Source organism: Rhincodon typus, chromosome 18 (genome assembly GCF_021869965.1).
Source record: "Rhincodon typus isolate 14 chromosome 18, sRhiTyp1.1, whole genome shotgun sequence".
Classification (NCBI taxonomy): Eukaryota; Metazoa; Chordata; class Chondrichthyes; order Orectolobiformes; family Rhincodontidae; genus Rhincodon; species Rhincodon typus.
Window position 1 is genome coordinate 23,644,469 of NC_063349.1, and position 18,246 is coordinate 23,662,714.

Below are 18,246 nucleotides of genomic sequence, written 5' to 3' on the forward strand. Positions count from 1 at the left end.
CTGTATACCCCCCCACACCCACTCACCCCCCCATGTCCCACACTGACACCTCAGTCACTTGCCCTGCCTTATTTCCTAAGAGAAGATCAAGTTTTGATCCTTCTCTACTAGGTACATCCAAATACTAAAAAAGAAAATTTTCTTGTAGACACTTGACAAATTCCCATCCATCCAAGCTCTTAACACTATGGCAGTCCCAGTCTTCTTTTTTTTTTTTGGGAAGTCGAAATCCCCTCCCATTGCAACTTAGTCAGGAACTTGAAGGGCAAAATCGAGCTGTTAGACAAACTTGTAAAATTCCAATCGATCCATTTACCCAACCCTTCAAGCATTACCTGTCCTGTGTATGGGAGAATTTGTGGATTAAGCATTGCATGTATCTGCCACCTCAGAACCCATTGAACTAATCTAGAAGCAAATCATCTTTGATTCCCAAGGTACTGTATAAGAAAATACTTCATTAGCTGTAAAGCACTTTGAGTTAGCCAGTGGTAATGGTGTAAATGTAAGACTTTTTTTTTTACAAAACCCATGTTAATGGGGGAGTAGTTGTGCTATGGTTTTGTCTTGGAAAGCATTAATGCTTCCACCATCAAAAGAACTCTGCACCGCTCTTTGAATAATCATTTGGGATTTTGTGCACTTTGGTTTAAAGTCTTAATGGCTGCACTTTTAAAAATGTAGAACCATCTCAATCCTGCCTAAAACATGCCAGATGAAATACTCCAGGTGCTTATAGCATCTATGGAGCACTCAGTCTCTTAACTTGGATAGAATATGTTAAATGAACCAAACTCACAGACCCTTCCCCTGAGAAATAGCTGGTAACCGATTTGTTTAACTTAGTCTTGGGAACAAGACCAAACAAAGTATCTATAGTTAGTGAATTGGATGCAAGGAGGAATCCCAGCTTGACCATTATACATTGGTACGAATTCCTGTATTTCGTGTGGAAATGAGATCTTAAACACATTATCGCAAATAGAAATTTGGCAAAAATTGATTCTGTAGTGACATTTTGGGTATAATTTCTTAAAGATGGAACTGATTTTCCTGTGTTCCAGGTGGAAGGGGTGTTTTATGTCAATGATACCCTGGAGAAATTGATGTTTGAGGAGCTGCGAAATTCATGTCGTGGAGGAGGTAACAACAAATTACAAAGTATTAGTGACAAGTAATCAATTCAGGAGCTAGATTGCACGTGATAAAAAGATTTCATGTGTAGAATCTCGAAATAGCATTTGCTGAATGTGATTTGGCATCATAGTTTGGCCTTGGTGTTGGGGAGTGGGGTGACATTAGATAGCAGAGTTATACTCTTGCTCATGAAGCACTATTAGTCAATGATGAATGTATGTTGAAGGAAACTATCATTCTACTAATTTGCTATCATACTAGTAATGACATATTGTACAAGTCACTAGACTATTAGTCCAAATGCCTGGCCTACTAATCCGTAGGCCTGTGTTCAAATCCCATCAGAGCAGCTGTTAATTAACAGGAATCAGGAATCTAAAGTTAAATTCCCCAACTTCTTGAAGGTGATTTGTGATGGCCTGACCAGCATTAAATATGTGAAGTGAATGAATTAAAAAGAAGTTCAGACAATGAGCTGAACCTGTGGATGTAGCAACAAAGTGAAAGGCATACCAGGAAATACGTGTCCTGAGATTTACTCTCACTATCCAAGGGCCTAAGTTTTTGTTTTCTGTTATTAATGCCAGGTCTGCTCCTTGATATCTTTCTGTGAACATAATTTTAACTTTTTAGCTAATATTGATGCTTGCTAGATCATGTTTATATATGTTTATCTTAAATGATGTAGACAATAGCACATTCCCACATCACATCTGTGTGATTTTGTTCATCTAGGATCTTTGCTTGCACATGTAGATTAACATTGTTGGCTTACTAGAGCCATGACGTCAATGTGTAAGGCAATGTAGTCTCATCTGTTTTTTTGACTGCACTTGCAAATTTGGTATGATCTGGGTCCTCGCAGAATGGATGGCTCAGAGCATTTTTTTTTTTAAATTGATGAACTATTCCTTTTCAATTGCTTTGTCATTCAATATGCATCTTATTACTTACAACTACAGGAAAGCTAAAAAGGCTGATCCTTGTTTTCTTCTAGGTGTGGGTGGTTTCATGCCAGCCATGAAGCAGATTGGAAATGTGGCAGCATTGCCAGGGATTGTTCACGTGAGTTGGTGTTTGCTTAACTTCAGATTAGTTGCTTTGTGGAACACTTTTGCAAAATCAACTGAATGTAATATTACAAAGGAAAATTTATTCTGACTGTGCTGGTTGTTACATGAGAATAGAGATCTGAAGTAGGTGTCAAAAAGCTTGACTAATAGAATAAATCAATCAAAATAATGTAACTTCTAAACTTTTGTTTGTGAAACATTTATATTAACTTGTGGGCTGTTACAATTGCAAATGGATGCACTTGTATGCTGGATTTCTGTGAATTGCACATGGTAAAATGAAATGATAAACTCTTTCTACTTTTGTATTGTAGAATTGAAGGGGAGTAAATACCTAGAAAAGATTTTTGCATTGCTGTGTTGTGGAGATATTCAAAATTCAAATTCAAATTCAAATTAATCAACAGATTGTTCTGGTCTGACTTAAATTTTGTGCTTGTGAATGCTGTTGTATTCTTGGGAACAGATTTTTTTTTGAAAATAGATTGCATCAAAATGTGAAATGTATCTAAATAATATACAAGTTGTCTGCTATAATGGGAATTTCACATAAAACATGAATTAAGATTAATGACAAGGTTGCATTTGATGTCGTGGTTGCAAGCTGGCATTATGAAGGGTTCTGATCTAATAATAGTTCGAGACACTGTCGCTTCCTGATCCACGATGGTTGTTAGGCCAAAATTTGTATCCTGGCTTGATACTTCATTATACGATTAGATATTTGTAGATACAGAATTCTTCATAAAGAAGATGCTTTAAAGTGTAGTTTCTTTTACTGAAACTTAAAGCCTTCAGGATGAAATGGTTAGAAATGTGACTACAAGACTGCACTTTTTAAAAACTTCACGAAATATTGCAGGTAATGAGTTTTTAATCCAGCAGTTAAAACTATTCTAGAATCTAGCAGAATTCTTTGTGCCTGTGGGTTCTGATGTATTTGTTTCAGACCGCATTTCTAGTTATTGAAGTACTGATCTTATTAATTCTTTCCAAAGAAATCCATTGGACTCCCTGATGTCCATTCAGGTTATGGGTTTGCAATTGGAAACATGGCTGCCTTTGACACGAATAATCCTGATGCCGTGGTATCACCAGGTAAAAACAAAAACAAACCTCTCTGGATGAGTTGATGCAGCCTTTCAACTGTAGAACATTTGATAAGTTGAGGGTCTGAGCTTTTTCTTAATGACCTGCATTAGATTGGTTGGAGTACATTCGATTAGAAAAGTACATGAATACAATCATCTTCATGATTCCTATATAATTGTCTCCTTTTTTTGGGACTGTCTTTGTGACAGTGCCAAAGCATTATATGAGGACAAGAATATCAACATGCAGCCCATGAGCTTCTCTGAACAGGCCCTGAAAGCAAACTTCAGAAATTTTGAACTCTAGCTCTTTATAGTTCCTAGGATGTAAATAGTATGGCTCAATTTACGGGCTGTAACCTGTGAAGTAGCTCCTCTAAATCTGGTTTTCCAAGGTTCTGGGTTTGGAAAAGGGAAGGAAATGGTGAAGGAGAATTTGCAGGCTTCAGTCTGAAGATGTCTTGCTACTTCTGAATTTGGAGGTTGTGCCACATCTTTCTGTGAGGGACTTTCAACTTTTGTGTTCAGGGACTTAGATTGCTGATCATCACAAATTTTAAATAATTGGCAAAAGAAGCAGAGGCGACGTGAGGGAAATCTTTTTCTGTAGCGAGCGGTTAGCATCTAGAATGCAATGCCTGATAGTGTATTGGAGGGCAGTGCAATCAAGACTTTATAAAAATGGTGTTGGATTATTGTATAAAGAGACGATTTGCAGGGTACTGAGAAAAGCAGGAAAGTGAAACTAGTTGAATCATTCCAGCATAGAGTCAGCTCTGACAGATGGGTCAGATGAACTGCATTCTTAACACCGATTATTATTGTTTTTTTATTTGAGTCCAGTTGTGTGCCTTTCCTAGCCAATGTTTCCTTGCAGCACAAGGACAGTTTCATGGTCATAAGCCATACATTAGTTTGTTCTAGATCTGACTGTTCCAGTTCTGTCCTGGTCGTCATCCTGTCTCGCCGCTCTCCATATGCACAATTCTCCACATCCAAAATTCTGCAATACGTATCCTAACTTGCACCAAGTCACTACATCCATCCCCGTTGACCTAAATTGATACTATGTCTGTCTATGTTCACTTTTCATGATGTCATTTTCCCCTCCCCTCCCCTCCCTGCACCTCCATCGCACTCCTCCTTGTCTTCCTGTCCCTACAGCCTCATTGAGCCCCGTAACACCCAAGGTCTTGGTGCCACTCCAGTTCTGGCCTCTAGCCACTCCGATTTTCCATTGCTTCGACGTTGGTGACTTGCCTTCATCTCTTGCTCTTGCTCTCTCTCCCCTCCTTCCCCTCCCGTTTAGGATGCTCCATACAACCGCACTGATCAACCAAGTCTTCTGTCCTAATATCTGTTAGTGTGGTTTGATGTTCCATGTCTTTTTTGATAAGCACTTCTGTGAAGCACTTGAGGGTGTCTTCCTATGTTAAAGGTGCTGTGGAAGTATATGTTGTCATTATTAATCAAGAGCCGAATTTTACCTGTCCCTAGTCCAGTCTCCCTGGCTAAGATCAACTAGACCGCGTAGTCCTCGCCAGTACTAACTTGCAGGTTCAAGAAACACTTGCAAAGAACAACAAAAACATAGTGACTCAAGCAGAGATTGCTGGAGAGGTCTAGCAGCATCTGTGGAGAGGACAGAAGTTGGTGTTTTGAGACCAGTTCTGAAGAAAAGTCACTGGACTTGAAGTTTTGATTCCGCTTTCTCTCTGCAGTTGCGGCTGGCCCTGCTGAGCTGCTCCAACAATTTCTGTTTTTGTTTCGGATCTTCAGCATCTGCAGTTCTTTGCTTTATTTTCATAAAAGGAGAGGTGTTTTCAGGGACTTTAGAAATTACCTTCACTACCTTGTATTCCGCGATTATATCACATCTTGGTCAGAGCCCATTTGGAGTAACAGTTCTGCTCTGGCCACTGCACTTCAGGAAGGATGTTTTGATGTTGGAGGGGTGGATGCGGCAGAATGATGCTGGGTGCTGAAAGGGGTTGCTTAAAGAGGACATGGTACATAAATGTAGCCTATGCTCGGTCAAGTTTGGGTGGCCTGATCAAGGTGTTCAAAATGTTTGAAAAAGAATTGACAGGAAGAACAGTGGCTCAGTGGTTAGCACTGTTGCCTCACAGCGCTGGGGACTCTGGGTCAATTCTGGATTTGGGTAACTTTCTGTGTGGAGTTGCATGTTCTCCCAGTTTCTGCGTGGATTTCCTCCCACAGACAAAAGATGTGAAGGTTTGGTGGAGTGGCTATGCTGAATTGTGCCAGTGTCTTGGACTGTGCAGGCAGGGCAGTTTAGCCATGGTAAATGTAGGGTTGTGGGGACTAGGTCTGGATGGGATGCTCTTTGGAGGGTTGGTGAGGAGACTCAGTGAGCTGAATGGCCTTTTTCTGCGCTGTAGTGATTCTGTGTCTCTATCTATACTGTTGTTGTTTTCATGCATTTTACTCCTGCATCCAGATAATTGGACATCTCTGCAAGAGAAAACTAAGCTTCAATTCCATTTTCTATTTGATGTGCATATTCTTTCAAATCCATGTTAGTACTAAGGGTTTTTGTTTATGAAGACCTCTGAATTGAGCAAAGCATACGTTCGTTCACGTACCTGATTTTGGGGAAGGGTGGGCTGTGGAAATGAGGAAATAATGTTGTAAGAGCATTATTTATGAAAGTATATTTTGTTTTTGTAGGTGGTGTGGGTTTTGACATCAACTGTGGAGTGCGTTTGTTGCGTACCAACCTTGATGAAGGGGATGTGCAGCCAGTAAAGGAACAACTGGCTCAGGCCATGTTTGACCACATTCCTGTAGGAGTCGGATCCAAGGGAGTTATCCCAATGGGTGCCAAGTAAGAATGCTGTGCACGGACTTGAAAGAAGGGAATGTGAAAGTTTTTTTTATTTTTGAAGGGGGAAGATCAGGAGACAATGAGAAGTTTTGTTGCGAATTACGTATTTAGCAGTTATCACCTTCTGAGTACAGGTTCTTAAAGGAATGAGGTTTTGGTGTTGTGGTCACCATGTTTGTTTCTGAATGGTGTTTAAATATATATAAATATTTACATGAATGGTTAGTCTTAGTTTGACAATGTAGTGACAAATTAGTTTGTTAGTCAGAAATGACAGGTTTTTAAAAATCTTCTGTACTGCAACATGTTTTCTGTATTTCAGTCTACTTATGGAGATGAATTTTCCCTTTCTCTTTAAGAATGCTTTTTTCTTTCTGTTGCAAGTAAAATAAATTTCCATACCAAATAATACCTTTTTTGAATTACTTTAGGCATTGGATCTATCATGCCCTTCTACACATTCTTCCTTCAAAACTGGTTAACCAGCATTTGCCCTAGACTTTAAATTCCCAAAACATTTATTCAAAGTTTTATTTTAGAAAAGAAAGAAGCAGCAACAGAAAAGGAATTTGTAATAGTTAAACTTTATAAGCTGCACATTTATAATGGGAATTTTTTAGTGCAAATTTGGGAAATTGTTATTTCTAATTTTTATGTAGTTATTAATGTTTTTGCAGTTACAGTTAATGTTATTTGGTTTAGTTTCTTTGATGCTTTCTGTCAGATGAGTTTTTTTTCCCCCAAAGACACCTAGTCAAACTGAGTTTGAAAAGCATAAGCTAATGCTACCTAAAATCAGTAACCAACTGGTGAATTCAGAGAGCTGCTAATCATAGCTATTTGAACAAATGTCACAGCATGTTAATGTTTGGCTGTTCTCTTGAATGAACTGTCAGATAAAACAGACTGTTGTTGCCCACACTCTATTGACTACTTTCTGTGCTTCAGTTGTTTTTAGTTTCCTTGCATATGATTTAAAAAGACAGCAATATTGAATCATAAGATAGATTTGCTTAATTTTTGTTGCAGTGATGTAACAATTATTTTACACTTGAAAGAAATATCTAAGGAATAATCAACTTTAATCCATAGTTATTGTGGTTTATATGAAACATTGTTTGGAATGTGGGCTTGAACTTCAAAAGGACCGGAAAGCTTAGAATACTTTGAACAAAGTATTTCCCCACTCTTATCAAATATGTGTTGAAAGTACTTTCGATTTTCTACTTTTAAGGCCTGATGTTAAATATTGTTTGTCTAGTGAACCTTTACTATGTTGTACCAATTTCCAAAATAACACACAATTGTTGAATGTTAGCATATGTCATTAATTAGACCTTGTGCTACCTTGCTGACAGCTGACATTTATTTGCAGAGACTTAGAAGAAGCTTTGGAGATGGGAGTGGATTGGTCACTGAGGGAAGGCTATGCCTGGGCTGAGGATAAAGAGCACTGTGAAGAATATGGTAGAATGCTGCAAGCAGATCCTTCCAAGGTTTCTGCAAAGGCCAAAAAGAGAGGATTGCCTCAGGTAATTTTTTGTGTGCATTTTGCATGACTGAAAGTAAACATGAGACCTGTTCTGTGTCTATGCTGTAGAATTGCCCAAGAGCAGTTATTATGTCCCACTTGGAAATTGTGCTAATTCTTGAACCCAATTACTTCTGATGTTATACATAGAACATTACAGCGCAGTACAGGCCCTTCGGCCCTTGATGTTGCGCCGACCTGTGAAACCAATCTGAAGCCCATCTAACCTAAACTATTCCATTATCATCCATATGTTTATCCAATGACCATTTAAATGCCCTTAAAGTTGGCGAGTCTACTACTTTTGCAGGCAGGGCATTCCACGCCCTTACTACTCTGAGTAAAGAACCTACCTCTGACAACTGTCCTATATCTATCACCCCTCAATTTAAAGCTATGTCCCCTCGTGCTAGCCACCACCATCCGAGGAAAAAGGCTCCCACTGTCCACCCTATCTAATCCTCTGATCATCTTGTATGTCTCTATCAAGTCACCTCTTAACCTTCTTCTCTCTAACGAAAACAGCCTCAAAACCCTCAGCCTTTCCTCATAAGACCTTCCCTCCATACCAGGCAACATCCTGGTAAATCTCCTCTGCACCCTTTCCAATGCTTCCACATCCTTCCTATAATGCGGTGACCAGAACTGTACTCAATACTCCAAGTGCGGCCGCACCAGAGTTTTGTACAGCTGCAACATGACCTCATGGCTCCGAAACTCAATCCCTCTACCAATAAAACCTAACACACTGTACGCCTTCTTAACAAGTTGTCACAAAGTTTAAAGATTCAATCACATTACAAATCCTTAATTTATCTATCTCGGGCACTCAAGTTATAGAAAACACTGACCAGCTTTTAGTACTTAAAGGAACCACTACAAGCCACTAACCATAGGCAAACAAAAATATGAAAATTCAACGTATAATGCTGCCAACTGAAATTGACTCCTTAAAACCCCTACACACATGCAAAGGAACAAAAAAACGTGCATGACACTGTGCAGCTGGAGGAACACAGCAGGCCAGGAGAGGGGATCAGAGGAGCAAGAAAGTTGACGTTTTGGATTGGGACTCTTCTTCAGAAGTGGGGGGAGGGGGAAGGGGGCTCAAATAAATATAGAAGGAGGGATGGGTCTGAGGAAGGTAGATGGGATGGTGTTAGGTGAGTGCAGGTAGGCAGTGGTTGGGGATTGCTCAGTGAGGTGGGAGGAGTGGTTAGGTGGGAAAGAAGATGGATAGGTTGAGTCAGGTCAAGGAGGCGGGATGAGAGGACGGGTTGGTCATGGGATGTGGCCGGTGGGGTGGGAAGATTTTGAAACTGGTAAAGTCCACATTTAGGCCATTGGGCTGTCGGCTGCCGAGGTGGAAAATGAGGTGCTGCTCCTCCAGTTCACAATGACGCCACCCGCAAACTATAGACCAATCCCCACCACTCCCTACCTGCACTCACCTATCACCGTCCCACCTACCTTCCCCAGCCCCACCCCTTCCCCTTTCTCTTTATTTCTGAGCTCCCTTCCCCCTCACCACTTCTGAAGAAGGGTCCCGATCCTGAAATGGCAACTTTCCTGCTCCTCTGCTGCCTGGCCTGCTGTGTTCTTCCAGCTCCACACTGTGTTATCTCTGACTCCAGTATCAACAGTTCTTACTGTCTCTAAGTAGAAACAGATGTGGGTGGAGGAAAATGTATAATGGGGGAACAGTGCAATGTCACCAGTCCACAGATTTGATGAGGTGTCACTTCTGTTTTCTCTTTTTGAGCTCTGATCTTTGTGTTCAAGTCTGAAAAGTTCTTCTCTGAAGACCAAATGGTGGGTGGGGCAGGTACACCTTAGTTGTTCAGTCTCTCAGTCACTGGTTAGAGGCAACAGTTTATACTAAATGGTGGGAGAGAATCTTACTGTTTTGGTTACTTCACTGCAGCCTTTTGCAGTCTATGGATTTCCTGCCCTCTCTTGCTTACATGCTCTGGGTTCTGGACAAGTAGGCATTGAGTTGTCATTGCTGATGACTCTTGGCCCATGAAACTGATCTGAACTGAAAACCAAATCAACAGCCTGCCTCTGAAGCTTTCTTTTAAAAAGACAGGTGCCCTTGGGTTTCAATCATCTTCCCCTCCCCCACTGAATTTTTCCATTTTGGTCCACAATCCCAAGTAAAGAACAGTAAAAAGATGATTTCTTTATACAGTGTGAGGTAACTGGTTAGTTACACCAAGATTTTTCCAAGATTCACTTGTTGCATGACAATTCACGGGTATTGACTTTGTGTGCAGTTTTTTTTAATTGAACGGTTATGTTGCTATCTGTCTGCAAACCCTTTTGTTTTGATCTCTTGTTACTTTGTGTGAACAATGCCCAAATTTCTGGATAATCAAAGTTCATTGTATACAACTAATGACATACAAAGTCATTTCCTGATTTGTTTCTTTGTGTGGTGAGGTGTAGTTTTCAGTTTTTCAAAGTCAATCTTAGAAATTATACTTAGAATTGATCTTTGTGGTTGTTACAATGTGATTGTTAGGAAGCAACTAGAACTGAATTGATGCACTCTTCTTTTATTTAGCTGGGCACTCTGGGTGCTGGAAACCACTATGCTGAGATTCAGGTGGTGGATGAAATCTACAATGACTATGCAGCTCGTAAAATGGGCATTGACCACAAAGGCCAAGTGTGTGTCATGATTCACAGTGGGAGCAGAGGTTTTGGACACCAGGTTGCAACAGGTGAGATGTTTCTTTTCTATACTTACACCAGATTATCTGTATTCAGAACAAAGCCTCATCCTGGTGCTAGTATTCCAATCTAATAGTATGCAAACTGAGAATTGAAGTACAGTCACTTGAACCTGCACTGTCATTCAATGAGACCATGGCTAATGTTTGAACTTGACCTGGCCCACATATCCTTGGTCCCCTTTATTGTCCAGCTCTGTATCAATTCCAGCTTGAAAACACTTTACTGAACGTTGGTATTTCTCCTCGCCGTAGTCTTAATTGGATGATACTTTGTTCTGAGACATTGCTGTGGGAGCAGGCTTGAGCGGCTAAATGATCGACTCCTAGTGTGTCTCACCAAAGCTCAGCCTAGTGACAGCAAGTCTTTTACACCTTTGTCATCCAATCTCCTAGCAAGAAATCTGTTGGACTATAACCTGGTGTTGTGTGACTTCTGACTTTATCCACCCCAGTCCAACATCTAAGATGTTTTTAATTTGAAATATTTTTTCATTTAAAACAAAATCTAATTTATTTCTATCTGGCGATGACTGACTGCTTGGCATTTCAATAAGCAGGGATAAAAAACAAGCTTAATTTTCCTCTCAGTACAGTAATCAGTAGAGACATATCCTGTTTGAACTGTTACGTCAACATAGAATGAAGTGGCTTTTGAAGTTGTTTCAATGGAACTAAAAATGTACACTATCACCCTGCTACAGGAAGGATATTATTAAAGTGGAGAGGGTGCAAAAAGATTTACATAGATGTTACCAGGACTGAAGGTTTGGGTTATAAGGAGAGGCAGGATAGCTAGGACCTTTTTTTGCTGGAGCATAGGAAGTTGAGGGGTGACCTTTTTATAGAGGTTTATAAAATGAGGTGAATAGCCAAGGTATTTTTCCAAGAGCAGGGAGATTCAAAACTAGACGGCATTTTTCCAAGTTGAGAGGTGAAAGATTTAAAAGGGACCTGAGAGGAGGTGATTTCACAGAGGGTGGTTCATGTGTGGAATGAACTGCCAGGGGTTGTAGTCGATGCATGTACAGTTACAGTATTTAAAAGACATTTGGACAGGTACATAAGGGATATCGGCCAAACACAGACAAATGAGACTTGTTTAGTTTGGGAAACCTGGTCGGCATGAACGAGTTGAACTGAAGGGTCTGTTTCTGTGCTGTATGACTTCTATGACCATGTTGACTCCTCAAAACAGGCATTATTTCTCTTGTTCATCACATGAAGTTTACTAATGTCCCTTTGTAATACTGCTGACATGCACTGACATACAAAGGGTGCAAATTAATTTTGTAAGTATGATCAATTTGAATGTTTTAAGAAATCTATCTCTCCTTAGTTATACGTAGTAAATTGTAAACTTTACTTCATTGCAATAGCATAGTATCCATTCATTATTCATTTTGCTAGCTGAGAAGGAGCCTTGCTTTGTTTTATAGATGCCCTAGTGGCTATGGAGAAAGCCATGAAGAGAGATAATATTATTGTCAATGACAGGCAGCTGGCGTGTGCCAGGATCAATTCCCAAGAAGGTCAGGACTATCTCAAAGGCATGGCAGCAGCTGGAAACTATGCCTGGGTGAATCGTTCCTCTATGACCTTCCTGTCAAGACAGGTAGAGCTTGTGTTACACTATTATTCAGCTAACGTTACAAACTTTCTATACCAACTGCCCCTCAGTTTATTTATTCACCAAGCTACTGTTCTTGTTTTAGTTATTTTTAAGTACGCACCTCGAACAATTTTTTTTTTTAAGGGACTACTGCTAGAGACTAATAATTTGATTTGTAGGTTTGGGTTTGTCTCAGTCATTTCCAACAGTGTACCTTAACTCCTCCAGACCATTGAGGAGGTTCAGAATGGAGACAACTCATCACATCTGATTCTTACAAGCAGCTGTGGATGAAATAGCTCCTCCCTTTCTGCCTGAAACTGCACCTCCTGTACAAGTTGGTTTCATTGCTGTGTGGTTCACGTATTCAAACAGAAGATGAACACAGAATGGAACATTAGGAAATTAACTGTTTTCTACAAACTTAGCATAATTTTCTTCTGTGGTAGAATTTAATATATAGCTGCATTGTAGTGAAGAATTATTTTTATTCCTCTTTATATCCTATTTCAGTTCCATTTTCTTCTCTTTCCTCCCATTTCTCACTTCTATCTGTCTTCTCATGTTTCGTGTTTTCATCTGCTTTCTATTCCTTCTTATTGTGCACTTTCTTTTTTTCATTTCGTCTATATTTCATGCTCTTCCATTTGTTTTTGTTCCATTCCTTGCCTCGCTCTGATTTATTTCTTGTCTCATCTTTTTTCAAACTTGCTTTCTCAAATTCCTCATCCTTGCTGTATCTTTTATTCGGTACTTATTCCTTCTTCCCCTTGCACTGTCTGTATTTTAGGCATTCGCCAAAGTCTTCAACACTACACCAGATGATCTGGATATGCATGTGATTTATGATGTGTCTCACAACATAGCCAAAGTGGAGGAGCATGTGGTGGATGGGAAACAGAAAACACTGCTAATCCACAGGAAGGGTTCCACTCGGGCCTTTCCGCCACACCACCCTCTTATACCAGTCGATTATCAGGTATGGAAACTACAGAGATGAAACCTAGTTAACTAAACCTTTTATAATGTGTAGAAACTAGCATGCAATATTCTCTCTAAGCTGCATGGCTGCTGGGAAACTCCATGCACATGCTTGATATGCTGATGCATTGCTTCCATTTGGGAAGCTGTTGCTGCATACTTGGAGGTCCACACAGCAGCAGGAAAAGTTTGAGGGAACATTACTTGCATTGTAGCTTATTGTTGAGACACTTTTTGGATGCATGATGTGGAAAGGACTACTTGGCATTTATGAGATATTTAGTATGTAAAGCTGGAGCTGTATTGATCTATCAATATTAAAGTACTACATTTTAGTAAATGTTAAGACCTGCCATGTATGGAAGGTGTGCAAAAATGGGAATTGAAACAACATCACTGCAGCGATGAAAAATATTAACTAACGTTTTTTTAAGGATTATATGGATTACCATTCAGAAGATAATCTGATTGCGATACTTTCATGAAAGTACAATTGATGTGTTAACCAATTTACCTTTTGATTATAATCTCTTTAGTTGACTGGACAACCTGTTTTGATTGGTGGAACCATGGGAACCTGTAGCTATGTCCTTACTGGCACCGAACAAGGCATGACAGAAACTTTTGGAACCACCTGCCATGGGGCGGTAAGGAAATGTTCTATGCTCCACTTCACATGTTAATCGCATGTTAAATTTCCTAGGGTTTGCCTTCCTAGAATTACTTACATTTGTGCAGATCTTCACAATTTAGTAAATTACCTGATTATCCTCTGGTATTGATGGATTGCCGATTCTGATAAATATTAGAACACAGCCCTATCGAATACGTTGTGTGACTAGATTATACGACCTCTGCTATTTAGCTGTCCTGATCCTATCTTTTTCTCTTCTCATATTTCCAATGTTCTCCTGGTGATAGGATTAACGAATCTTAAAATAATTGATAGTCACCATTTTTGCTTGTTCAGTACAAGTTTTCGTCATGCCACTGCTATATACGCACTGTCGTTAACAATGGTTAACTGACCATACTCCCCAGCTACATAGATGAGCTCTAATTGCAGCATATGCTTATCTATGTTCTCTTGATGCACTGTATCTTGTTGATTTGAATGAAGCTGCAGACTTAAGCCAGTAGATCTTGCTGGTTCAAAAGGGCTTTTTAAGCATTACATAAGCTATTATTCGTTTAACTTTTTATTCTAATGCGTTGGATATCCTGCACAAGTTGGAATCCTTTATCCAAAAACTTCAGGACGAACTGTTATTCAAATAAGGATTTTTTGGTTTTGGGATACACTTGGCCCGTAAAAGCGAAGTTCTGTTTTCAAATGGGCGTGAACAGACTTATAGACATGCTGATTTTGGGTCCTTTGGAAAATAATCATCACCTTTTTTTAGATCTGTTCAGGAAAGGTTTTATTTTCTCTCTCTCTCTTCTTCACCCCACCCCCCCCACCCCCGCCCCCCCCCCCCCCACAACCACCAAAAAGGCTCAACTCAGTGAATCTACTGGTCTGTTCAAGTCTGCTTTCAAAAAGACCTTGGGTTTCTAGGTCTTTGATTTTTGGATGTGCAGAGAAAGGATACCCTGACCTTTTACAACAGAAAATTTGACTTTGTTCCGAGGTTATCAAAGTCTTGGACAGATTCAGTCCATGTTTTATAAATCTGTTGAAGTTTCTAGTGTCATTAGCAAACTACTAAAAGTTTTCCTTTCATGGGTGTGAGAATGTAACATGAAAACACTATTGGTTTAATATTTAAAACTGTTGCTTGCAACCTTCTGACATGATTAGACTTCACTTATGTGAAGTATGGAGTTTGCATATAATTTGAGTTTTTTATTTCCAGGGGAGAGCTTTGTCACGTGCAAAATCCCGACGTAACCTTGATTTCCAGGATGTGCTGGATAAACTCGCAGATATGGGGATTGCTATTCGTGTTGCTTCACCCAAACTTGTGATGGAAGAAGTAAGAATGACATTTTGCTTTTGTCTTTTTATCATGATTTCTTTCGAAATTGGTTAAATGTTGTGTAAGCAAATTACTTTCTTAATTTTTTTTCTATGCATGTTAAGTGAAATTAGTGAGAAAAATGTAACAACCCTATGTGTATTTGAATTAAGTTTCTGAATACAGTGTCTTGTTATTGTAGATATTAGTTTACCATGCAAGAAGCTCAAACTTGATTTATAAATGTAACAAAACAAGATGCAGTTTGCACTAGAAATAACTTTCCCTCTGCTTGTATGGGAAAACCTTCCCCCAAATGCCATTTCTTTGTGTTTGAGCCCACTCAGTATTAGCAGGCTGTTTGAAGGAGGTTCACCATAAACAAATGCAGTTGATCCCTCATATCAGTTGATCCCTCATATCAGTTGATCCCTCATATCAGTTGATCCCTCATCAGTTGATCCCTCATATCAGTTGATCCCTCATATCAGTTGATCCCTCATATCAGTTGATCCCTCATCAGTTGATCCCTCATATCATTTTCAGTTAGGCATTCCCTAACATTGACAGGAGTATCAAACATGAGCCAATTTCCTACTCCTCACCCTGGTAATAAGGTCAGTTGCAACTTTCCTAATTCTTTAATCAGCTGAGATCAGTTAACTCACTAAAACTGAAGAGTTTTTATATTCTTCTTCCTTTTAATACCAAATGCATAGTTTGAAGTCAAGGAGTTTGATGGAGACCTGCTCTGTGGCCTTTGCTAATGATGTACTTAGCAAGTTTGCAGATGACACTAAGATTGGTGGAGTAGCAGATAGTGAAGGGGACTGTCGGAGAATGCAGCACAATATAGATAGGTTGGAGAGTTGGGCGGAGAAAAGTTCAATCCAGGCAAATGTGAGGTGATGCATTTTGGAAGATCCAATTCAAGAGCGAACTATACGGTAAATGGAAAAGCCCTGGGGAAAATTGATGCACAGAGAGATCTGGGTGTTCAGGTCCATTGTACCCTGAAGGTGGCAATGCAGGTCGATAGTGGTCAAGAAGGCGTACGGCATGCTTTCATTCATCGGACGGGGTATTGAGTACAAGAATTGGCAGGTCATGTTACAGTTGTATAGGACTTTGGTTCGACCACATTTGGAATACTGTGACCAGAACTGTACACCACATTACCAAAAGGATGTGGATGCTTTGGAGAGGGTGCAGAGGAGGTTCACCAGGATGTTGCCTGGTATGGAGGGTGCTAGCTATGAAGAGAGGTTGAGTAGATTAGGATTATTTACATTAGAAAGACGGAGGTTGAGGGGGGACCTGATTGAGGTCTACAAGATCACGAGAGGTATAGACAGGGTAGATAGCAAGAAGCTTTTTCCCCCAGATTGGGGGACTCAATTACAAGGGGTCACGAATTCAAGGTGAGAGGGGAAAAGTTTAAGGGAGATATGCGTGGAAAATTCTTTACGCAGAGGGTGGTGGGTGCCGTAGAGGTGGGCACGATAGCGTCATTTAAGATGTATCTAGACAGATACACGAATGGGCAGGGAGCAGAGGGATACAGATCCTTAGAAAATAGGTGACAGGTTTAGATAGAGGATCGGCGCAGGCTTGGAGGGCCGAAGGGCCTGTTCCTGTGCTGTAATTTTCTTCTTTGTTCTTGTTCTACTTAAATTCTGAGTTGACTGCTTGATTCCTTCCTTTTTGGATACTCACCATGGTTGAATATCTGCATTCAGTAACTCTGATACTACTATTCAAGCTTTAATATGCTGTATTTTCCTTGAAGTCCAACATTTATGGAAGAGTTTTTAACGTAACCATCATATCAATGATTTTTGAATTGATAGTGTATCCTTGCCAAGCTAGGGCCATACCAAAAATTGATGTTGTCATCTGATTTCTATGTAATGGCTTGATATGTTACTTGGAAATTTATTTTTCAATTTTTAATTTGTGAAACAAGAGCCCTCACATTGGAAAATAATGTAGTCATAACATGTATGTAAGTTTTTGTTTGTTTATCTGTTCTTGTTTTTGAGATTGAAAACTTCTGTTCGTAACTGAATTTATGATATTTTGCTAAAGAATTATGATCCAGGTTCATATGGCTATTTTAGTTATATTACACAAAGCAGCACTAGTGTAAGACTTGTAGTCAACTGTTCAATAATGACTTTTTTAAATTTCTAGGCACCTGAATCCTACAAGAATGTAACTGATGTTGTGAATACATGTCATGACGCTGGGATCAGCAAAAAAGCTATTAAACTGCGACCTATTGCAGTTATAAAAGGCTGATGAAGGTTTCTTCATGATGGGCCAAATTTGGAAAAGTGCTTTGGATGGGCTGCTGCCTTTTTTTTAAATAAAAATAGTTTACCTATTTGAAAGATCTTTTATTTTTAGGTTTATCGTGCAACACATACAGAATTAAGTATTGTTCCACTTACATTTCGGAAAATCTGAAATTGCATCAAATGTTGTTAGTAGCTTGTTTATTTTGGTGAGTTGTACTTTTTTGTGCATATCTCTGCAGCTAAATTTGCAGAATGTTTCACCTTAATTTGGTAAAGCAGGAGTTGTGATTTTAAAAATCACAATGCAGTGGCTAGATCTACAATAAATTGGAAGAGTCAAACCTTGTGGCTTTTTGTAAATGTCTATTCTTTTGTGAAGAGAGGGAAGAATAACCTTAGTTTTATTAAGAAACCCATCAAATAATTACACTTTAATCTCATACTGTACTACAATGTGCAACATGTGCATTTGATACGTTGCCAGTTTGAAATGGTAAAAACACTGGCATATATTTTGTGGCGGTAATGACTGTTGGTGGTTGCTATTGTTATTCATCTAAAACTCTCTGCAACTTCTGGAGTCCAGACAAGCGCAGAATATTGCAAAAATTCAAATCTCCATGTCTCCAGAAGGTGAGCTGTTGTGATCCATGCACTTGCACGAAATCAGTTGAATTAACCAGAAATTTCACTCTTAGGAACTGTTGGTCTCACTGTACAAGTCCTTGAAGTTTAATGAGCTGTAACTGGATCTTTAATGATGTACTTAATAGTAATTATGAAGTTAGCACCCACACTGGGCCTGAAAATCTAAGTTTAGTTTGTGGAATGTCAAATTTCTCCATAAATTTTACATATAAAACTGATCTTAGATTTGTTTGAAATGACATAGCAACAACACTCATTATTTCAGCTTGTATCTGGAAATATAAATTAAAATGGATAGTCTGTATTTTTTTTTAACTAATACAGAAGCAAAA

At 39.3% G+C, this 18,246-nt stretch overlaps 1 protein-coding gene across 1 annotated transcript in view; it reads left to right on the plus strand.

Annotated features, from left to right (window-relative positions):
• The window catches only part of rtcb (RNA 2',3'-cyclic phosphate and 5'-OH ligase), a 19,903-nt gene extending 2,291 nt beyond the window's left edge, over window positions 1-17,612 (plus strand). The window contains exons 2-12 of the mRNA XM_048607870.1: window positions 1,039-1,143; window positions 2,135-2,202; window positions 3,209-3,308; window positions 5,993-6,149; window positions 7,525-7,681; window positions 10,247-10,406; window positions 11,855-12,030; window positions 12,818-13,006; window positions 13,545-13,655; window positions 14,865-14,984; window positions 17,160-17,612. Of these exons, the coding sequence (XP_048463827.1) occupies window positions 1,039-1,143; window positions 2,135-2,202; window positions 3,209-3,308; window positions 5,993-6,149; window positions 7,525-7,681; window positions 10,247-10,406; window positions 11,855-12,030; window positions 12,818-13,006; window positions 13,545-13,655; window positions 14,865-14,984; window positions 17,160-17,267 (1,451 nt within the window). The 3' untranslated portion in view covers window positions 17,268-17,612. The remainder of the gene's footprint in view (window positions 1-1,038; window positions 1,144-2,134; window positions 2,203-3,208; window positions 3,309-5,992; window positions 6,150-7,524; window positions 7,682-10,246; window positions 10,407-11,854; window positions 12,031-12,817; window positions 13,007-13,544; window positions 13,656-14,864; window positions 14,985-17,159) is intronic.
• Window positions 17,613-18,246: the final 634 nt, after the last annotated feature.